Here is a 23,070-nt window from a genome sequence, read left to right as displayed (position 1 = left end):
ATGTAATCTTTTTTAATAAAGTGTTTTTGGGATTCACAGTAGAATTGCTGAACCCACAGGTTCAAGGATCTAAAATTGTTTAATTTGAGCAGTTTTTTGGACTCTAACTCTCATGGCCAGCAGAAGGGAAAAAGGAATTTGAAGAAATAACTCTGCCTTCAGGTGATGCTATAGAAGCATTAATTGCTGGTACGAGGCATTAACTGTGGCCAGTGTGGAACCATAATCCTAAACATTATAAACCTGGCTGCCGGTGCTTCAGTGGGAAACCCAATGGTAAATTCCAGTGGGGGATAAGATACAGTGTTTTTCTGTCATTTACGTTTAGGAATCCTTGTGCATAGCTGCTTATTGTTAGACTTATTATTTTAAAGCAAGGACTGTGTTGACCACCCTCTCTTGTATTTTCATGCATAAAGAAGCTCACTTCTTACAGCATAATTTTTTTTTTTTCTTCTGAGAGAATTGTGTTCTTGGAGCCCTTTTCATTCAATTTATTAATCTTAAATCCCACAAGCTTCTTGTGACTAAAGAGGAGGGAGCTAAAACCTTGGAACTTAGTGTGTGCACTCACTGTATATCTGCAGTTGTGCATGTCTTACTCTTTGCATATCTGTGGCTAAATAATCTGTTTGATGGCGTTTCCCTGGTTCCCTTTTTGTTAAAAGGCAGATCGGGAGCGGCGCAGAGAAATTTCCTTACTAGATGACATTTCATCGCAATGTCCGATCGTTTGGGGCAAATAACCAAGGGAAAGGATGGGAAAAGCAAGTACTCGACTCTCAGCCTGTTTGATAAGTATAAAGGAAAGTCAATAGAAGCTATCAGAACCACAGGTAAGAAATGCCTTCAGAAAGTTCCTTTTGGTGTCTTCCAAGAGTGGTGTTGCAGAGCTAATTCAGGCTGTTGGGCCTGTGGGTAGGATGCCCAGTGGGAAGCAGCTGGGTTGCAGAGCTGTTTGTGCTGCTGTCTAAGCCTTCGTTTCATTAGGACTTAAGGAAAATGTCTGCGGCTCTTTGTGCTGCTGTTATTTTAGAGACATGGAGGAATTACGACAGAACAGCTGGGGAACTATTGACCCTTCCCTTTAGCCTGTGTTCTTGCTGCAAAGTGGTCAAGTTGCAAACTTGAGTGAAGGCTTACTGGGGCCTTGGGCACTTCATTTAAGCTGACTGAAGTGCCATAAGTTGATCAGACCGTGTGAGAGGTGACAGTTGGGGACTGAAGGCCTCTGGGGAAGAACTTGAGTTAGTTTTGTGTGGAAATGTGATGGACAGTAGATGATGGGGTCAAAAAAATGCAGCCATTGCCTGGACTGGCTCTGGGTTTGGTGTGGGAATAGAAAACCAAAGAAAATAAAATACCATCCTAATAAATGCGATCTGTTGAGTAGCGCTGGAAAATCTAGACCTCAGGACTCCTGGGTTAGATTACTGTCTGATAAGAGGTGGACTTGGATGGACATTTCCCCAAGCTGTGAAAGTGCAATGCTGCTTCTCTTTGTTGAAATGAAAGAGGAGTATCTGCACAGGTAGCAAAAAGACTCTGTGGGCATTTTCTGTTAGGGAGAATTGTTTCTCTCCCCCTCCTGACTGCTGTAGGAGACTGCCCGTTAGCCAGCTGCTGTAACAGACAGCTGCCTTGTCGTGGTCCTGTGGGAAATGACCCGTGTGTTGACATAGCAGCAGTGGTGCTGCTTGTCACACAGTTCTACTGGGACTGCACCCAGCCATGGTGTGCTAATTAAGGTTACTTATCTAGGAGGATATAGCTCTCTATGACCTGTTGTTGTTCCTTTCTCGCTAGTTATTCCTAGACATGGCTTACAGAGTCTCGGGAAAGTTGCTGCTGCCCGGCGCATGCCACCTCCTGCAAACTTGCCTAGCTTGAAGTCTGAGAACAAAGGAAACGACCCCAACATCGTTATAGTACCCAAGGACGGTACAGGATGGGCAAACAAGCAGGATCAGCCAGACCAAAAGAGGTATGTAGAGCTACTCTTTGCTAAGTTTTGTCAGGCAAGCAGCAGGAGTTGTGCACTGCTGTGCTATGTGTTGGACCATACAGTGATCAGTTCTCTGTTGTCCATGCCAGCGTAGAGCCAATGTTAACTTGATCTTTTTAGCAACTGCTGTATTGCCAGGGCTGTTTGTCTTCTTGCCTTCCTTCCCCTTTGATCTCACCTCTGCTGTCTCTTTTCAGTTCCAGTGCGACGGCTGCACAGCTGCAGGAGTCGCTGCCGCAGCAGGGTTTGCAGAAATCTGTCTCCAATTTGCAGAAGCCGACACAGTCAATCAGTCAGGAGGTAGGTGCAAGCGGTCTCTGTGACTGCCACCCTGCTTCCCCTGTCCCCAGACAGCCTGAGGGTTTTCGTTAATTGTCTGTGTTGCATTGCCCAAGTAAGAATCAGCAGACTTCAATTTACAGAACAGCTCCTGTTTAATCAATTCTTGTAGAATTCACTGTCTTGACTCCCAGTTACTGTGCCTCAGGAATGCTGTCCTGCAGTTAGGGTATAATTCTGTACATGTTACCTCTGAACTTTTCAAGTGTGCGCAGAAAGTCTAGCTTCAGTCTAGAAAGAATGGCTGGAATGTGGGATGGCTGGTTAGCACTTCTAAACTATTTTACTGTGGGTCTAATTCAAGTGCTTGGTGACAGCAGATCCAGCTCTTTCTCCCAGCCTGATGAGACTTGATAAGAAGAGATCTGGTCATGTGGGGGAAGTAGCCAGTGTCAGGACCTGAAAAAGCTACTGGCAAGTAAGAAAGCTTCCCTAGACAGTGCAGCAACCTGACCGCTCTGTGCTGCAGATTTCACACTTAGTTTAAAAAAAAAATTCCCAGTCCTTGAGGTTCAGAGAAATCAGGACAGGAGTTATGATTTGAAGAGGAGAAGAGTGGTTAATGCATGAGAAAGTAGGATAGCCTTCAAGCTGAGTTGTAGCGTGAAACAAATCTAGAGGATTAAGAGGGGCCATTTGGGAAAATGCTACAGAACAAAGGGAAAGCTTGATTAGAAGGAGGAAAGCAAGAGGAATGGTTTGAGGAAATAGTTGATGATGATGAGCAGAAGAGGGGTGAGAGGCAGGGCAGAGAAGGTTTTTGCTGTAGCATCATAGTACACCGGAGTGGGGTGCAGCTAACCTTAGCCTCAACAAGAAGCTGGGGACATCTGTGGTATCCAGTGACATCTGGGTGATCTAGAGATCTGACCCGTAGCAGGTGCCAGCCAGGAAATGAGAAACAGTCATGAGACTTCACTGATCCGTGGGCATTGGGGGTTTTTTGTGTGTTGTTTTCAGAGTACAAATTCAGTGCCAGGTGGACCAAAGTCATGGGCACAGCTGAATGGAAAGCCAGCAGGACAAGAAGGTGGTGAGTATGATAAACAGAAATGGATTTGGGTATGCGCCTGTTTCTCCCAAACAGGCGTGAGGTTGAGTGGACTCCACTTCTTTTTCCTGCCCTCCCTGTCTAGACTGGTGTGGAATGGGACACAGCTGTCTTGGTTACAGTGCAGTGAGGCCATATGGGGCTTGTTTTTAATCTATGCATTGTGTTGGCTGGAATGATGTGAGTGCATCTGTTCAGGTCTGCCCGTGCAAGACCTAGCTTGAACAGAATGTGTTGCCACCTTGAACCAGAATGATTCATGCACTTGGGAAGCATCAGGGAGTTCAGGGAGGTGAAGGTTTTGAAAGAAGGGAAACATCTGCCCCCTTAATAAGCATCTTCCATTAGGCCAGAGCAGTGTGTAATAAAGGTGCAGAAAACAGAGTGGAAAAGGGGAGAGGGGTTTGTTTAGAAGAAAGGAGAAGAGAGGTCATCGCAGACTGGAAATGCTGGTATCTCCATGGCTAGTGGCATGGGGAGCTTCACCTAATTAGGTGGTGAAAAGTGAGGCTGTAATGATAATACTCAGGGAGGCTGTTCACAGCATCCTTGGTCCCAGGGTACTGTGCTGTAGGTGGGTGGAAGTGACGCTGGAGCTGTTGCAGGATGCACTTGCTTACACCTTGGCTTAGGCCTTTCTGTTAAGTCTCCCTGAGTAACTGTGCTCCTAATGACTTCTGCTTGACTGGGGATCCTGAAGCAGTGTTAACATAAATAGTTGTCTTCAGATACATCGATTTCCACACAGGAGGTGGTTTCCAGCTGCACTGAGTACTACCATTAAAACTGGAGTGAGAATAACAGCTCAGTTCTGCTGTTTTAATGTGAGCAGATCTGGAACCGTTCAGATGTCCAGTGAAATTGCAGAGAGATTCGAAAGAACTGAGACGGCAGCAGATTGCAGAAATGGAGGGGAGAAACTTATCCTAATTTAAATGAGTCCTGTAATGAGACGGTGCTTTTCAAAGACTAAATATTAAAGCAGAGACTTGTGCTTTTCTGAGGTTGGTGGCCAGTGCAAAGACTGTGTCCTGTTTGGTTAATTGGTGCTTTTTTGAGACTGTTGCTGTGCGGACCTCCTGTATGGTCATTTTGAAATCTGATCGTCTAACAATGAATGTTCTTAAAGATTTTTTGAAAACTCATTCTAGGTCACACTTATCAATATAGAGTTCTCAACCCAAGAAAAGAGTTGCATATGTGGTTAAGAGCAGCTTAATTAGAAGGTAATTGAATCACAGAAGCATCAGAAATCAGAAAGGACTTCTTAGGCCATCCCATCCTCACATCTCTTCTCCAGTGACATTGAACAGTTGCTTTTCCTTCTAAACTAATACAGCAGTTTCTAATATTATAGACAAAGAGGAAAGTTTTTTGTTTTGTTGGTTTTTTTGGGGTTTTTTTGTTGCTTTTTGCCCTCTTTCAGGTATTACTGCTGTAAAAATTTTTTTGGAGGGCCTATCCTGAAGAAATGTGGTATAGTAAATTAATTATGAACTGCTCCATGCCTGTGTCTTCTGTATAAGGAACAACTGAGAAAAAAAAGATGCACCAAACTTTTATCAGTGGGATGCTGCCTAGGGTTAGAGTGCAAATTGTGCAGCCTTACTTGGGGAGTGGAAGTCTCCCCTGAAAGACACTTATGTATGTGTTTTTTAGTATTTTCATTCTAGTTCAGTAGAATAGTGCTGTAGAAACCAGAACTCTTGGCACATCTCAGATATTGTGTGGTGTATTTGAGAAGTGGTGGTGTTCTGTATTCTCATCTGTCCAAAATATGTGAAGGTGTTATGTGCAGCAGTTGCAGTGTCTTCCCTGGAAGTCTTTAGATGGTAGGTCTTGTGCAATGTGCAAGTTCCAGAAAGTGAAAATTACTTAAAGAAGCCAATCCTTCTTGACTGTTCAGGGCAAGGAAGGATAAAGATATTTAGATGAGTCTCTTTGTCAGCTCTTCAGTACTGACTGCTGATACTTCATGGTAATTCTGAGATGCCTTTTTTAAAAAGAGCATTAGCCAAGTAACACCAAGAAACAGTTATCAAAAAACCAATTTTTTTTTAATGTTTAGCAGTGCAATAATGCTGACAATTTCCTTTTTTTCAGTGTTACCTTGCCAACAGATTCAGGAGAATTGCTGTGTGTTGTTCTCCGGTCACTGGCAGATCTTTAGAATGGACAGAAAGCTGTCATTTTCGGGTGACCGATGACTCAGCAAGACCATTTGCCAGTGACTGGGAATGAACCTGGCCTGATCTGGCCAGCAGTCTGCATCTTAAAAATGCTGCGGCAGGGAGGAGAGCAGGGTATAGCATATAGCACTTGGTCCTTTATCTGTGGTCTTTTACTGAGTATATTGCCAGAAATCTTAACAATAGACTTCCTCAGTAGAGTGAGATCTGAGCAGAAAGAGGCTGAATAGAAATGTCAAATACTTGATAACAGGGTATCATCTATAAGCGATCTTGCAGAATTTATCGCTCTGCCTCAGTCTGAATTTTGTACTTTACAAAAATAATTGGAAGCTGAGAAAGTTCACTCTGACTTCATTGAAAACGAGAATTTAAATGAAGATCCCAAGTTACATGTGTAGGAGTACTGGGTGAGGACATGTGTTGTCGTGTTGGTGACAGTGTCTGAGAGTGTTTTGGATGTGAACGGAGGTGCTGGTACGATAGTAATTTGGGTTTAAATGTGCTGGAGGCCTGTATTCTCAGGAAACGTGTTTCCAGGCTGATCTCGTACAGGGATTGAACAAGTGGAAAGATCTTCTCTGAGTCCCACACTTCATTTGTCTGACAGGTTCAAGGGCCTCAAGCCGACTGTTATCCTTCTCTCCCGAGGAATTTCCGACGCTGAAAGCAGCTGGCGAGCAGGACAAGGTTGGCAAAGAAAAGGGCGCCTTAGATCCGTCGTATGGGCCAGGACCAAGCCTCCGCCCCCAGAGTAAGTGGGTGATTGTGTCTTTCTGCCCTGTCCCAGCTCATAACCTCATAGCCTGTGTTTTGGATGGGGGAATGCTGGATCGCAGTAGTGTCAGGCATTCCATCCCTACATTTCCTTTTATCTTTTTATGAGCTCACATGTGTCAAGCTGCTTAGCAAATGACCACAGATTTGCGTGTAGGGCTGATGTTCACTGCCTGAGTTCTGTGGTCCAGACAGCCAAGTACAGACTGTCATTTATTATTGTTTCCTAAAAATTGTGGTGTGTGATTTTGCAAAGCAGATCTCTTCCCCCTGGGCTAAGGGAGAGTCACAAGTGAAATGGGTGGGTGGAGTAACGTGGCTTCTCTTTGAGTGTTTGTGCATGATCTGATTGATCTTAACCCTGCAGGATAAGGACTGTGGAGATGGGGAGAAGAGCTGGTTGGAATTTAGGCTTATTGACAGCTAAGGACACCGCTGGTGTGGCAATTACTTTATAATGGCTGATGCTGCTAGTCTCTTAGGAAAATAAATGCATTTGGAAATTTTCCATGGTCCCTGATGTTTTTCTACGTGCCGAGTGTAGTTAGGGCTTGACCGGAGTATTTGAGTTTTGAGACTTTTTGGCAGAGTGACTCTCTGCATTTACAAATATTAACATAATTACTACCTCCTTTCCAGATGTCACCAGTTGGAGGGAGGGCGGTGGGAGGAACATAACCTCTGCCACATCTCTGACCGCCTCCCCTGCTGAGCTGGGCAGCAAGACCTCTAGCACCGGAGACGGAGCCCCCTCCTCAGTGAGTGCCAGCGATCCGAAGGAGCCGTCTCTCCGCCCAGCTCAGCCTGTCCGAAAAGGGGCTTCACAGTTCATGGGAAATGTCTACCAACCACCTACGTACCATGACATGCTACCTGCTTTTGTAAGTTGCCCTTTCCCCACAGCTGCGTGCTGCTTACGTGTGTGTGGGTTGAAGAAGTCAGCTGAGGTATCTGTATTTTGGACTCTCGGTTGATTCTCAGGACTTGCTCAAGGATCATTCTCTTGATCTATTTTTAGTTTCCCCTTTTGTGCATTTACCCTTTCGTGCTAGAATAATGTAGCACAGCCTTGCTCAGCCCAAGGAAGAGAGTTGCTGATTTCCCGCTAGAGCTGGAGAGGGTGACCATTAGCACATGGCCTGTAAGGCAGCCAGACATGAAATGTTTGTTTTCCCCTTGCACGAATGCAGCTACTGTTTTCATGTTGTAACCTAATCTAGGTGAGCCTTCCCGTGGCAAGGAGTAAAGACAGACTATTCTGTTTTGCCTTGTTCTAGATGTGTCCACAACAGCCATCTGAGACCCCTGCATCGCTGGACCGAGGGTCTTTCCCCCTTCCTCAGCTTCGGCTTGAGCCCCGGGTACCTTTCAGACAGTACCAGATGAATGACCAGGATGGGTAAGGCTGCCATGACTTTGTCCCAGTTGAGAGCAGGTTTAGAGCGTGCCATGAACCTTAAACTATGCAAGAATTTGGGGCAGGGATCCAGGTGCATGGGTGAAGCTGCAGGCAGCCACAGAGGAAACCTAATTTTACCCAAAGCAGCAGGGCTTTGCTCCAGGTACAGCAGCATCTGAAATGCCGCAGGACTGTACGCACTGTGTGTCTGAATAGCAGGTGGACGTGAGAAGTAGTTGTGTGTGATCCTGGACTAGAAACGTTGCAGCTCTGATCTGTAAAGCCCTTGGAAGTGGGTACAAGGTAGACAAGGGAAAAAAACTTTGCTGGACAGGAAGAGGAACTTGGAACCTTTGTCTATAAGTGCATGGTAGAAAAGGGCTGGTTCACTGTTGCAGACTCAGCTCTACATTCTTCTCCGTTTGCTATTTCTAACCATTTCTTTGCATTTCTCTGTAGAAAAGAGAACAGGCTCAGCCTGTCTCGCCCAACACGTCCAATTCGGCAGCAAATAGAGAGAGCACCTCGGCCCACCATTATCAATGCAGAGAACCTAAAGGGACTGGATGAACTAGACACTGATGCAGATGACGGATGGGCAGGTAAAGTGCTGCCATTGTCTGGCTTTGGGCAGTGGCTTAGGAGGTGAAGCAAAGCAGTTACTCCTCTCTGAAGCACGAAATAGCTGGGATGTACTGGTGGCTCTGTTTCACTGTGGCCACAAAAGGAAGGAGGGGAAGCAAAGAGTGGTCTGTGTAGTTGTGAAATTGCTGTTGGTGTAAATGATGACACAATGGATCCTTCTGATCCTTCCCACTGTACTCAAGGAACCGGATCTGAAGACTCCTAGAAGCTGAAAACACCAAACAGCAGGAGGATAGCAGTTTGGCTGCTGGGAAGAAGAGTTAGTCATACCTTTTCAGTAATGGCATTCAATATCCAATTACACAGTCTAGCTTGGTTGGCTGTCTCTTCACTCGCAGCCTCTGGTTCCCAGACTGCTTGCTGCTCCTTTTCTGTGACCAGTGCAAATGCTCAGCAGTGTGGGTCCACACTATTCACGTCATTGCCAGTACCTCTGGTGAAGTGAACTTCAATTTTCCAAGTATTTTATGCGAAGTCTGTGCATTCTGTGGTTTAGTGGCAGAGGGCATAAGCTTTATCAGGACAAGGACCCTATTTCTTTCCTTTCATATATCCCTTCTCCAATCTTGCCTTTGTAGGCATTCATGATGAAGTGGATTACTCTGAGAAACTAAAGTTTAGTGAAGATGAAGAAGAGGAAGAAACTCTTAAAGATGGAAGACAGAAGTGGTAAGAAGTGGCTGTATTTGCACCTACAGTTGTTTGAATAAAAGTAAACAGTACCATGATCTTTTTTAAACTTGTTCTAAGTGTTGAGGCTTGATCCCCCTGATTCGTACTGTGACTTTGGTGATTCCACTGGCCATTGTTTGCGTGGGACTCAAGGATGTGCATGGGTCTTGAAGCTGAGCGCCAGGATGCCAGACTATTTTCCCCCTCCCCTTTCTGTGTCTCACCTTTATCCTGCTGCACAATAGTGATGTTAATCCTTATACACCTTAGGAAGAAAGCCTCATTGCTTGTTCTGGTGTGTTTTTGGTTTTTTGGCTCTTTCCTTTCTGTTAGTCATTTGCCTTTGCCACTTGATAAGACTGCAAGTGCTTTTTCAGGAAAGTAGCAAATGTAATAGCAAAGCTGTTTGTATGACAGGAACAGCTGGGATCCCAGAAGGCAGCGACAGTTGTCCCTGAGCTCTGCAGACAGTGCAGATGTCAAACACACCGTGGAGGAAGGAAAGAACTGGGGCGACTCAGTTAGCGCATCCCGGTCAGTCCGGAAAGTGCAGGATTCACAGCAGCCTCCGAGGAAGCTGAATGGCTGGAGCTCTGCATCTGAATACCAGGTAGGTTGAACTTAATGTGAGTGGGCTTGTGCTGCTGGATGTGACACACTGCTGTCCTTAAGAGGCTAGTTTGATGTTTTATTGAAAATGAGATGCTGATGGATTTCTCAATTCTTTGTTTATATCTAACTGGAGAGAAATCCATCTGCATAGCACTCCCGTTAGAGAAGATAAATTGAAGCTGGTTCAAAGCAATGTGATTGTCAGACAGTGAGAAAATGGAGATATTGAACCAGATAACAATAACTCCTGACCGAAAGAGGGATTTGTGTGAGGATCGGGGAAGGGGAGTCAGGAGGGGATTTTCTCAGCGTGGGATGCAGAGCTCAAGATACAGATGTTTGGGCCATGCGTTGGGAAAACGTTTTGGAATGCTTTTCCTTTGGCAGAAGCCCACACTGGGAAGTATTCACAGACAGCAGTCCCTTGAGGATAAAGAAGAAAAGGTGCCACTGAGACAGAAGTTTGTGCACTCTGAGATGTCAGAGGCTGTTGAGAGAGCCAGGAAGCGACGGGAGGAGGAGGAGCGGCGAGCTAGGGAGGAGCGTCTGGCAGCCTGTGCTGCAAAGCTGAAACAACTTGATCAGAAATGCAAACTGGCTCAGAAGAGCGGGGAGACCCAGAAACACACAGAGAATGAGGAGCTGCGACCTCCAAGCACAGAGAAGAACACTGTGCAAGAGAATGGTCATGCTTTCCGTAGAGGTAAAGAAACGTTGTTTGCCTCACTTTGTAAAAACTGCTTTTTTACTGTTGTGCAGGTCTCTTACCTGAAATCTGAGGGAGTTCCAGGAGAGGGCATTCAGAGGATACTTCACTTGCACTTGAGAGATTAGGTGCTTCACGTATTCTGCAGAGTGTTTTAGATTGGTGATGAGGGTTCATTTAAAAAAAAAAAAAAAATCCTGTTAAAATAAGTGCAGACTTCTTTGGTTGCCTTTATCTATGCTCAGTCAGCTGTGCTAGCAGAGACTGTGTTGGAATGGGCCTCTTGGTCTTCTCATGACTGGATGATGATATTAAGAAAGTGCTCATGGGCCACAGATCAGAAAATTGATTATAACTAAGTGCTGGCAGATTTAAGGAGTAACAGCCAATACTTAAGCAGAAGGCTGATGGCAGAGATGGATTTTGGAATTTATAACTAAAACAAGATGGACAGAGCCCTCTAGAGCTGTCAAGGTAACACAGGACTTGTTCACACTTGTGTATGTTGTGGTGTGGTGGTGCACTCACAAGCCTTGTCATGAGCAGGACTCTTCAAGGCTTATTTTCTTCTCTGCAGCAACCCCTGAGTTTCATGCACAGGATGTCTCTGTTGGCTATCTGGAAGAGGAGACTCCTGCCCCAGCAGCAGCAGCCCAAAGCGGCAGCGAGGAGGAGCTCAGAGAAGCTCCCTCCCCGGCACAGGAGTTCAACAAATACCAGAAGTCTCTTCCCCCACGATTCCAGAGGCAGCAACAGCAACAGCAGCAGGTAATAGGTGTGACACTCCTGCCCCTTTTCCTTTAGACCACCGCCAACTCGTTACATTTGCTTGGTTCTCAACACAATTGGCTCCAACTAACCAATTGTCTTTGAGCTGGGAGGTGATAAATGGGACTTTTACCCTGGCCTTTTTCAGTACTTTGAATCACAGATGTATCCTGTCTGACGGAGGTTAAAGGGCTCTATATAGGTTACATGAATTTTCTGTGTACCCTGCGATGCTGGGGCTGTTGTGGTTGAGGTTTTCTGTGGCTGGGGAGAGGCGTGGGCAGCCCAGGTTTGTCACTTGCTTGGAAGAAGAGTAGACGCTGCTGTCAGAAATGTTGACTTGTCTTGCATGGTCGTCTTGGTGTCTCCTGACAATGTTGAAGTCTTAGGACTAGGTGGTTTGTGTCAGAGCTCTGATTTGCAAATGTATGTATGCAAGAGAAGCTGGGAATGTTCCCCTTCCTGTGTCCAAAGTCAGGAGAGCCGCGGTGGCTGCCTTGGTGCTTGCTGTAGGCCTAATCCAGTGAAAGCTCTAATGCCTTTGGCAGGCAGTGAACCTGGTGAACATCTGTTCTGTTCTTGTTCCCTGGCAGAAGATGAGAGCTGCTGTTCTTCAGCACTGCTGCAGTGACAGGGAGCTGAACGTACAGGCCAAGGGAAAGGAAAAGCTTTGGGGATCAGCTTCTTCCATTTCACTTTGCGCTTCCTGAGCCCTTACCCTCTATGGGCAACCATTTGCTTGCTGGGACAAACTGTGCTTAGGTTGGCAGGTGGTTGGATTCTGCTTCTGGGTTGAACGTGAGAGTTGTGAAGCGGCACACTTCTTGTTACACCTGCCTTTGCAGGGAGATGGTCCTCTACATCTGCTCTCATTTTCTACCTACCCAACTTCTTTTCTGTGCGACTCCTCCAAATCAGCATTTAATTAGCACCATAATTGTGTTTGGTCTTAATTGTTTCATTTTTGCTTCATTGAAAACTCTCTTCTGGGTCTCTGAGAGACCAGCCTGAACTGCTTTGTGTCTTGCATTTTGCCCAGCCTTACAGTGCTGTATGTGCCATACATCCTGTTCAGCTCTTCTTCCAGGTGCACAGAGCCTCCTTAGGGCAGCAGAGTCAAAGCGAAGGACAGAATATCCAGATAATGCAAAGTTAATTATCATTCTTTGTAGAATAACCACTTGAAATGTGATACAATCAACGCTGCTGCACACCTTAGTGAAGAGCTCACATTTGACTTTTGCTTGGAAGCTCAGTAATTGCTCTCTTATGGATGTTCCCCTGCGCTTGTTACTGGGCAGTTGACATTATCATAATTCAAATATACAGCAGAAAATGCTGCTAAAGTTACTCTTTAAAAGAGATGCTTTTAAACTAAAAATAATTGGCTGTCTTTGCTGTCATGCTAATAATACCATAGGTCATTCCTACTAGAAGAACATGAAGCTTCCCTTTTATTTTCTCTTATCCTCTGTGTCATTAGTATGTATAAGGCAATTTGTATTTTGCCTGGTTTGTATTGCTGCTTTGGTACCAGTGGTTCCATGAAAAGAACAAAATGAATAACAGTGTTGGTATCATTAATGAAATATTTTTCTCCAAGGTACTGGAGCAGTAGAGAACTTGGACATAATCTTTGCATTTATCTGAGCTTTTCTCTTGCTGTAATGATGTGTCAGGTTCAGATTTAAGGTTGTCTCTCTTGCTCTGCGGTAGGGGACTGGCTTTTTATAAGCAGTTATAGTTTCTGACACTGGTGTAAGCTTAGTAAGAATAGATGGTGGGAAGTTTGGCAGGTAAATAGATGTATTTCATGTTAATTGGAGCTGTTTACCTTTTGAAAGCTTTCTTCGGTACACAAAGCGCCCTTCAAATAGAAGTGGTTATTGGACCTTTAGCGACAGTTAAATGTCAGATCAGATTAGCATCGTGACAGTCCTCAGCTAAAGGAAGGTGCTCTGGCCACGTGGGAGATGAGACACAACCCAAAGGTGTCAGCCCATCTCTAGAAGATGCACAAGAAATACTATAGAATATCAATAGCTCTTTTAATTGAGTTTAGGTTGTTCTTATCTAATCTGTTTGGCTAATGTTAGTAGAGCTAATATATATGCTCACTAAATAACTTATAATTGAATTTCCTCCTAAGAGCAACATCTTCTAAAGTATTTGGTTCCCGTTGGGAAGTTGCGTTTGACAGGAAGCTGTCCTATACCTCACAGAAGTGTTGAGAAAATGCAAATTCCAGTCTTGAAGCTGATCCCTTGCGTTTGGCCATGTAGTGTGGTCCATAGCAGTGTCAAATTCTGGCTGTGCTTCTGGCTGTGACATGTTCTGACTGTTCTGGGTATTTGTAGAATAACAACTGTCACATTCCCAGTTGGTAGTGAATTGCCCTTATCTGCTCTACCCTCCCATCTGGTCTGTTTTTGAGCCTCTAACACACGGAATGTGTTTTTGTTCGGCTGGCCAATTTGCAAGTGTGATTCCTGGCACCGTGACCGTTCCTGTCAAACAGCCCGTCCCTCTTCCCTGCAGGAGCAGCTGTACAAGATGCAGCACTGGCAGCAGCAGCAAGTCTATCCTCCACCATCCCATTCCCATCCCCAACGGACGTTCTACCCACCGCACCCCCAGATGCTTGGCTTTGATCCTCGCTGGATGATGATGCCGTCTTATATGGACCCTCGCATGACTCAGAGTCGCACCCCCGTGGATTTCTACCCTTCAGCCCTTCACCCTTCAGGTAAGGTGTTTTCAGCACTTCCCTTTATCGTGTCCATATCTGGAAGGTTGCTGTTCTTCACTTGTCTTATCTCTTTATCTCTCCAGGACTTTGCGTCCTGGCTGGCTGTGATTGACTTTCTCTAGGGATGAAGAGGAGTCAGTTGCAGTGAGGGCTGGTGAGGGAACAGAGCAGGTTGGGAGGGAGGACACCTGCCTGTCTATCCTCTGCACTGCAGTGGGAGATCTTCCCTAACAGCTTTGGGGCCTTAGCGAGCATAAAAGCAGATTTTGCCCACTGGAGGAGAAGAATCAGTTTGGGAGTTACTGTAATCACGTGAAGTCTTAATAGAACCCCTTCAAGAAATGTGATGGAGAAATCCTGTAGTTACTGAGCTGTGTGCTCCTAGCACCTTCCTACCTTGTTACTGATCTTCAGGGGTGTGAATATAAACTTCAGGATGTATAAATCATTCCCTTGAGTTTGTGGTTTGTTTTCACACACCTGCTTGCTTTCAAGCCAGTGATGGTGCAAGCTGGGCTCTGAAGGCTGTGTCACCTTCTGTATCACTGAAATACACTCCAGGTGTATTTCCCAGCTGTGTATTTCCCAAGCACAGGCTCCCCTCTGCAGAAAGGTTTCCATGGCTGCAGTCACCTGCTGCCCTAGAAGGAAGGAAAGTCAAGCTAGCTATAGGTTGTTAATTCTTCTTTGCTATGAGATCCTAGTGTTAATGGTGTGAACTCTGTCATGACCAGGAATGATGAAGCCCATGATTCAGCAGGACTCCATCGGCGGGAGCAGCTGTCGGTCTGAAGATCAGAACTGTCAGGCAGGGCAGGCGGAAAGGAAAACTGCTCCCTTGGACCCTGTGCCACTGTGGGGCCAGGACAGCTACACGTCTCTGCAGAGCAAAGGGTACTCCCTGTCACATCCAAAACAGGCCGACAGCATCACCATGGAGGGGCTGCATGCCAGGTGAGTGCGGAATTCCCCTGTCCTCGGGCATGCTGTGATGGGAGGCGCTGCCATAAGTCATCTCCTACTGAATGGCAGGTGTAGAGCTGACCCAAAAGATATCTCTGAACAGGCCAAGGTAGTGATCTAATAGCACCCTTACACTATTGAGTGTTTATGTCATGGGGATGCTTATAGACTGAGCTATTCAGAGTTTTTCTATCTGATGCTTGTCGAGGCCGAGCAGCTTGGAGCCTGTTCAGTAGGAGAGAGGCACTTGTCACCGACATGGGTAGGCACAGAAAGCAGTACATCAAAAATTCTGATACTTTTCAATTTGTCTCCTAATTCTTTGGGACTTTCTGAAACCAATTCCTTGTTTTCAGGCCTCCACGGATGTTGGAGGCTGAATCTCCCTTTATTACTTAAGTTTACTGCCCAACTTTATCATCTGTTGGTTTGACAAACCAGGCAGCACAGCCTAGGGCCACAGCAGATCTGCCCAGCATTCAGGTATTTGTAAGCTCATTGCCTCATGATTTAGAACAAACTCAAATTTATTTATTTATTTGTTTCCACCTCTTGTGCCCAGCTTGGGCCCTTGAAGACGTGCTGTGCTCTGCATTAGCTGACTTTCTTTGTTGTTTGTTGCCTTCTCAGGAATGACAGTTACTCTGCTTCTCCTGGAAGGCCGGAGAGTCTGAGCACTCAGCGAGATCTGTTTGAGGAGAGAGGGGAGGAGTACTTGAATGCTTTTGACAAGAAGGCCCAAGCAGACTTTGACAGCTGCCTGTCTTCTCAGAGGATAGGCCAAGATCTCTTATTTCAACATCAAGAGACTGTGCAGGAAACCTGTCCTTCTGGCAACCGCCATGCAAACTTGAGGTGTTCGCCCTTAGAGCCTGATTTTATCCAAGCAGAGAAGAAGCCTGAATATAACGGCTGGGATATCGGCCACCATCAGAAACCTGCAGAGGCTGCAGCGGAGGTTGCTGAAGAAGTGCCCAGGGATGAGCAGTCGTTCAGTGCTGACCCATGGAAGAAAGAAGGAGCTAATACCAAACAGCAGACTGAAGAGACAACAGAGTGGGCTCCTGAGAACCGAAACACCAGTGGTCAGCACCAGGAGCAAATGGGGAGGACACGACGATCAGGCCCGATTAAAAAACCGGTCCTGAAAGCCCTCAAGGTGGAAGAGAAGGAGAAGGAGATGGAGAAGGTTAAACTGGAGGGAGAGGATACTTCGCGCCCGCTGAAGGAGAAGGCAACTGTTCAGAAAGTAGAAAATGAATCAGATGATTCTGCAGCCTTACTGAACTCTACACGCCATGTGCTGGATGACAAAGCTTCTTCCCAAGCCAACCTTGCCCGAGAGGCTGAGAAATCCCAAGAGGAAGAAGAAGAAGAGGAGGAGGAAGAGAAGCCAGAAAGAACCTGGGAGAACAAGCTATCCAGAGAGTCCGGTGATCTCCCCCCGACAAAAAGAAACAACTGGATCTTCATTGATGAGGAACAAGCCTTTGGTGGTGGGAGAGGTCAAGGGCGTGGACGAGGGCGAGGCTTCAGAGAGTTCACTTTCAGAGGCAGAGGCACTGTTGTGAGCAGCCGGGGAGTCTATAACAACCAGCGGAGCAGCCGAGGGCGAGGGCTTCGGGAGTTCAACCAGCCAGAGGACTTCCCCAGAGGCAAGCCAAGGCGCCGGATTGCAAGCGAGACACACAGTGAAGGGTCAGAATATGAGGAGCTCCCCAAGCGTCGCCGGCAGAGGGGCTCAGAAAACAGCAATGAGGGATCTGTGCTGGACAGGGAAGACAGTGATTTAAAAAAGGGAGACTTCAAAGAGTCTTGGAGGTCCAACAAAATCTATTCAGATGATCACAGCAGTCTGGATCCTAAGATGAGAGCTCCGAGAGCTTTTGGGAGATCACTGCCACCAAGACTGAGCAACTCTGGCTATGGGCGAAGGGGTTTCATGGGTAAGGAGCCCACCCAGTGGCAGGGCAGGAGTGGGGGAGCAGGGTGGCAGGAGTACAACCACACCTCTCCATCAGACGCTTTTGGGAGCAGGCAGCAGTCTGACAGGGACTACATTCAGGATTCTTATAAACACGTGGATTCCTTCTCCAGCCGTGTTTTTGACGAGAGTCATCTGGATGACAAAAGGCACTTTTTCCAGGAGGATTACTCAGCAGATCAGGAGAACATAGAGAACAGGCCATTCAGGAGGCGGCGTCCTCCCCGCCAAGACAAGCCTCCGCGATTCAGGCGCCTCAGGCAAGAGAGGGAATTGGTTGGCCAGTGGAACCCCGAGGAGGGAGGCCCCAATCTGCTGCCCAGCCAGTGGCCTGGAAGACCTAAGCTCACCACTGCAGAGAAGAGCAGCATCTCCAGCAGACGGTCTCCTGAGCTGTCCTATCAGAATTCATCGGACCATGCCAACGAGGAGTGGGAGACTGCATCTGAAAGCAGTGACTTCAGCGAGCGGCGGGAGAGGCGAGATGGAGTTTCAGAGAGCGAAGGCCAGCTGGAGGGTGGCCTTGGGAATGGGAGCTTGGGAGAGAAGAGGGAGCTCGCAAAGAGGAGCTTCTCAAGCCAGAGGCCGCTTGTCGACAGGCAGAGCCGCAAGGCTGAGCCAGCAGGGTTTGTGGAGCAGTCTGTCAGGACCGGTGTAGGAGCAGCTTCCAGATACGAGAGCCAGCAGAATGGGACACTGATAAAAAGCAAAAGGTAAAGCTGCATTCTGATGTGCAGATATCTCTCATCTGACGTGCAGATAGTGGAGGAGGGCTGGACTGCGGGTGAGCAGCTGTTGGCTGTGTTTCTTTCCATCTAGTGCAGGTGACTTCCAGGACCATTTGTCCAACCTTACGACAACCAAGGGTTTTGTCATTGTTTTACTACCAGTTGATGCCTTTGCTTCCATGCTGGGCATCCAGGTTTATGGAAGTTGCTGAGACACTATGGGCATGACATGTGCCACTCTTCTCTACCTTAGTTTCAGGCGAAGACAACTCTCTACTCTCTGGGCTGCCTCTCACTAGAGAAAGATAATGAAGGAAATCTGGTCCTGAACTCCAGCTCTGTTGTGTGCTTCTCCTATCCTGGGTCCCCAGTGGAGTGTAGCAGGGCACAGGAGTAAGGGCTGGGCTTTCCTGGGATGAGTTGCTGTGAGCTGTGCGGGTTGAGCATCACTGTCCTGGATTCCTAATAGTGTGACTGTGGCATGAGCGCAGTGTGTAACATTGCCAGTCCATATTTTGCCTGAGCAAATATTTTCTTAGACCTTAGTGGAGACTGGTGAGGAATGGCAAGCAGCAGTGCTTGTTCCTAGCCTGGTGAGAGGAGTTGCCCCCGAGAGTGTTTTAAGACAACTCTGATGCTAGGGATTAAGGATTTCCTGGCAAGTGTCTTGTGAAGATCGACAGGATGCTGGGTTAGGTGGGCCTTGGTCCTGGGCTGGTTTGGCAGGTCTCTTATTACCCTTTTCCTTTAACAGGAACAGGACAAAAAAAGGGTCTTGTGCAGCTGCATTGTGTTGGGTTTAAAGCACTGATAAATAGGCAACTTGTTCTTTTTCTTTCTATCCTTGTGTGACTTGTATCTCCCAGTTTCTGGATGTATTAACTAATAGTAGTTTATATGGAAATAAGGGAGAGGAAAGCTGATGTCTGTAAAGATACGCAGGTAGGAAGGGAAAGTAAGTGAAGCGGGAAGCTTTCCCCCCCCCCCCCCTCTTTAATATGACTCGTGTGAGTTGAACACTGGTGAATGATGTGTGGGTGGTGGTCAAAGGGGAAAAAAAATCTGGGAGAAACAAAATGGAAAAACTATTTTTAATTTTTTTTTTTTTTCCCCTCAGCGTTGTCAGCCTCTGCCCATGTCCGTTCCTCTCACTAGGTGCTTGCCAAGAAATGTGTGTTGATTGCAAAGAGGACCAGGGGAGCTGTTAGAGCATAGGAGGGTAGGAGGTGCTGTACAGAAGCGCAGAGCCTTCCCCGCAGGCACCAGCTAGGGTATTAGCTTTGTTGCAGAGGCAGCGTGTTGGTTGACTCATGAGTACAGGTGTTGTTCTGGTTCCATCCCGCTTCCCCAGTCACATCCTTGTAATGGGTTGCATGCTCAGAATTTAACATCTGTTTCAGTTGAGCAAAGACTGGGGAAGGATGACATTTGATTAGAAACCTGGCAAAATATAGCCGTTATGTTTTCTTGTTGCTACTTAGACTCATCTTCTAATGACAAATCTAATTCCTTTCCCTTTTTTCCTTGTAGATCTCCAGAAGAAGGAGGGGGGCTTGGCAACACCAGTGGTGGGAGCAGCCACTCCATTTACAGCTTGGACAGGACTTCCCATGCCAACTCAGAAAGTGCTGAGGGGCCAGGTAAAAAGCCAGAGAAGGAGCCCAAATCCACCACGCAAAGAGCAAGCGAGAAAGGAGAGGCCTTGTCGCAGTTTGAACTGAGTTATGGAAGTGAGTGTCTTAATTAATTTCTTTCTTTAAAGGGATAACACATCATGGCTGTCCTCAAGCCAGGCTGATTCAATCCATTGTTACGTTAAATATTAGGTTAGATTACTTTACATTTATTTACACAAACAAGAAATTTCAGTGTATGTAAATACAGAAAACAGAGAAAAGAAAGGTATTTTTAGATTTTAAACCCAGACATCCAGATCTGACAGTCTCTCTAATGTTTCTTCTATAGAAAAGTTTGGTTCTAGGGAGAAATGAGGCTTTTCCATATTTCTATCTAAGATGTTAAATTTTGAGCCCAAAATACCTTATGTAGTGCAAAGGAAGTTGAAAGAGCATCCAGAGTGGGGAGTTTGAGCCTGAGCTCATGGCAAGGAGGCAAGAAATGAGTATCTCTGAAACAGTTTGTGTTAGGCCACGACTAAGCTCTTTGCCATTCGTAGAACTGAGGTTTTACATCCAAAGGTGATGACTGTGTTTTCAAAAGTACCTGTGCCTACTTTGTCCTTGCTAATATTTGGAAAGATGTGGGGTTTGTTTCAACGGATACTACACCTAAAGCTACTGGAGTTAACCACGTGGCTCGCATTCCCAAGCTCTGCCAGCTGGAGCCTGCTCGTCTTGAGGCAGAGGAGAGCAAAGTCCTGCAGGATAAAGTGGCTGGTAGATGTCAACACCGTGGCTTAGTTTTCAAATCTTAGCTGTGCTGCTGGCTGAACTTGTTTGCCTGTAGCATGGATTTGAAACGCACTCTAAATTAATGCAATTATAAAGCTTTGTATGCATACACATGTGCACAACTTCTTCCATGTATGTGCTTTGTTCAGGTACCATCATCGATAATCGGGTATCCAACACAGCGGAAGAGAATGAAGTAGGTTCTATAGCAGGTGAAGGCTTCATTGAGGTTCTTACTAAAAAGCAGCGTCGTTTGCTGGAAGAGGAGCGAAGGAAGAAGGAACAGGCTGCTCAGGTGAGGAGTGGGAGGCAGAAAAAGCTTAACGTGATACGCTGTTTGGACTATAGTTAGAGGAACAGGGCCCCAAAAATGGATGAGCAGAAAAGCGTGCAGTTGGCCAAAGTAGGACAAATCCTGTATTAGGCCTAGGAAATGTATTTTGGCTTTGATGGACAGGGGCTGTTGATCTGAAAAAGGGGGCTTAGATTTCAGACTGTTCTTATTTTCTAGCAGAATTGTTAATTGTGAGTTAAGGAGGATTTTCTAAGGTGACCCTCATCCAAGGCAACTTGGCTCACTAAGCCAGTTGGTGGGATATTAGGCAGCAGTGAGCAGTGGAGGACCTCTGCACTCTTGCTGTGTCAATAGTTTGTTATTGCTAGAGCAGGATGTGGAAGCTTCCTTGCTGAAGTTGTCATGTTTGTATCTGGGCATCTGACCAGAAAGAAACTGACAAACTGGAAGAAGCTCTGACAACTTTGTGTTCATAATAGGATAAAGGAGTTGATTTACAAGAATACCTAAGACTGCAGTTGCAGTGTGGATTGAATAGTTAAGGAATGTTTAGGAGGGGGGCATTTGTCTGCATGGACTGGAAGACTGCAAATTCTAGGGGGATAAGAGAATATTTTGACATGAAAGATTTAGTGAAATCTGGAGGACTGAATGCAAGTGAAAAGCATTGTTGGGAAATGCTTCCTGACAGTAGGTTCAGAGAGTCTTGCAAGCAAAGTTATAAAAGCCTGGTTGCTTGGCGTCTGAAGCAACAAGCTGAAGACAACGTGTGAATGTGCAGTGGCAAAGGTCTTGCAGTTGCAGAGGTGTGCTGCTCTTTCTGTTCACATCTTGACTCTGAAAGAGCCATCTCTGTGTTGTGAAATTATTAATTGATCTTGCTTTAGCTGGAGTAAAAGAGAGGAATTAAGCAGAGCAAGTCTGTTGTAGTGTCAGTTTTGCTTTGCTTTGTATCCTATCCCTCCACCTCATCAAAAGAAAAAAAAAAAATGTCATGCTGCTGAAGTCAGCTTTTTTCACTGTCTTGTTAGACTGAGGGAACCTTTCAGTAGCCACAGGGTCCATTTAAAAAAAAAAAAAAGGGGGAAAGGAGGAGTCAGAATTACTTTATATGATTCTGTTACGTGAGTTGGGAGCTTTTCAAATTGCAGCATCTAGAAATCCAGGGTTTGAACTTGCTAGGAGCCTGCTGTGTTAACCCAGTGCGGTGACAGGTCTTACAGCCTGAGCTTTTTCTCTCTCAGGCACCAGCTAAGGCCCGCGTCCTTCAGTCTCGCATTCCTCCTCGATTTGCTAAGAAGCAGAACAACTTGTGCTTGGAGCAAAGTGATGTAACAGTGTCTGGAAACAGCCTGGGCACAGAGATCTGGGAAAGCAACAGCCCAGGTAAGTTTGGGTCTGTCTGTTCCGGAGTGTGTCACAGAGATGGGGAGTCCTCTGGTGTGTGCAGACAGACGGGGTGTCCATGCTTAAGAGGAGGCAACCTGCTGTTATCTGATGCTGGATGTGGGAGGGGAGCTAGCAGACATCTGGAGTAGCATCTTTTCAAAGCTGTACTGTTGAACCATTGTGCTCCTGCGTGGGCCATGTCAGTCTCCTAATCTATTTCTTGGGTCTTGTAACATCAAGATTCTACGTAGCATTTTCTAGCGTGTTGGACTGGATCTGCTTCAGCCATTTTCTAATTCTGCCTTCCTCTGTTTTCTCATTCTCTAGCACTGAATAGCTAGTGCTTCCCTTGTTCCTGTCTCTGCCCTTTCATTTTCCTATTGTTTTCATGTTCCCTAGGAAATCTCTCTTCCCTGTTCTCTACCCTCGCTCTCCATACCCTGTCTTGTCTGTGCTGCATCGTGTCTCAGCTGAATGGGCAGCACTAGCTTTCTGAGGTGGTGAAAATGTCCAATCTCATGTCTACAAATTGGAAGTTAATAGTGTTAACATGCATGGTGCAAAATGTGTGTTCACAGTTGTGTTTTAAGCAGCTGAACACTACCTTTTGTTCTCTTCCAGCTCTTTCTGTTCAGTCTCCTGGCAGTGATTCCTGGAGCAAGCCTGTAAATACCTTTAATGGTACTGAATCTAGCACCACTGAGGTAAGTGGCACCTCATGTGCCATTCAGGTATTGTGTGTATAAAATATTAACGTAGGTGGCTTGTGCTTCTCATTGCTCCATCTGTGCTTAGCAACTTTCAGCTCTGCTTGTGCAGTTTTAAACTGTCTCTGCAGTTCTGATTTGAGCATGGTGCTGCTCAAATCTTGACCTAGAGGGCCAAGCGCTGCTTGGTGCTAAGTGTGGGTATAAATCTAGAGTAACTATCTGTTAGAGCTGTTCCAGGGTTATGCTCCTAACTGGGCACAGAGTGGTCGAGGATGGTGGAATCCCATAGGTCATATTTGTGCGCCTTGTACCTGTGGGCAGTGTGTAGCTGTAGCCTTAATGCAGGGAGGGTGGAGGAGGTTCCTGAATACTTCACCTCTGGAGACCGGAGTTCAAATCTGGTTTGGGTGTCAAGTGAAGTGAGTTTGGCGCTCTCAGCCTAGTTGCTATGTGGGACACTTCTTCGTTATTCTAAAGCCGTGGTCCAGTTGATGCATTGGTTAACCTGTCTCAGGGCTGTGTAGAGCTGAAGCATCAGCCAAGGGATGCTGCAGGTTAGGCCCAACTCCTTTGCAGTTAACCAAGGATATGATTTGAAAAGGGGACATGTTCTTGCTGTTTTCTGGGATTTTTTTCCTCCTTTGTGGAGCTGGGTTGGAGTCTGGGGCTTTAACACAT

General features: G+C 46.2%; 1 protein-coding gene across 15 annotated transcripts in view; it reads left to right on the top strand.

Annotated features, from left to right (window-relative positions):
* The window catches only part of PRRC2B (proline rich coiled-coil 2B), a 54,634-nt gene that overhangs the window by 16,877 nt on the left and 14,687 nt on the right, over nt 1–23,070 (top strand). For 13 of the 15 annotated variants that reach the window (XR_015260734.1, XR_015260733.1, XM_086763914.1 and 10 more), the window contains 19 exons: nt 669–836; nt 1,807–1,984; nt 2,203–2,305; nt 3,305–3,377; nt 6,195–6,338; nt 7,001–7,242; nt 7,639–7,760; nt 8,220–8,362; nt 8,984–9,074; nt 9,495–9,687; nt 10,077–10,392; nt 10,973–11,163; nt 13,702–13,909; nt 14,647–14,866; nt 15,506–17,572; nt 19,118–19,317; nt 20,148–20,293; nt 21,538–21,679; nt 22,304–22,386. Coding sequence is in view for 13 of the 15 variants with exons in the window: in XM_086763914.1 (XP_086620040.1) it covers nt 722–836; nt 1,807–1,984; nt 2,203–2,305; nt 3,305–3,377; nt 6,195–6,338; nt 7,001–7,242; nt 7,639–7,760; nt 8,220–8,362; nt 8,984–9,074; nt 9,495–9,687; nt 10,077–10,392; nt 10,973–11,163; nt 13,702–13,909; nt 14,647–14,866; nt 15,506–17,572; nt 19,118–19,317; nt 20,148–20,293; nt 21,538–21,679; nt 22,304–22,386 (4,977 nt within the window). In the remaining 2 variants the exon portion in view is untranslated. The remainder of the gene's footprint in view (nt 1–668; nt 837–1,806; nt 1,985–2,202; nt 2,306–3,304; nt 3,378–6,194; nt 6,339–7,000; nt 7,243–7,638; nt 7,761–8,219; nt 8,363–8,983; nt 9,075–9,494; nt 9,688–10,076; nt 10,393–10,972; nt 11,164–13,701; nt 13,910–14,646; nt 14,867–15,505; nt 17,573–19,117; nt 19,318–20,147; nt 20,294–21,537; nt 21,680–22,303; nt 22,387–23,070) is intronic. The other 2 variants (XM_086763919.1, XM_086763920.1) reach the window with 1 other exon arrangement.

This window comes from Chlamydotis macqueenii, chromosome 20, assembly GCF_036417535.1.
Source record: "Chlamydotis macqueenii isolate bChlMac1 chromosome 20, bChlMac1.mat, whole genome shotgun sequence".
NCBI lineage: Eukaryota > Metazoa > Chordata > Aves > Otidiformes > Otididae > Chlamydotis > Chlamydotis macqueenii.
This window is presented reverse-complemented; position numbering and strand designations above follow the sequence as displayed.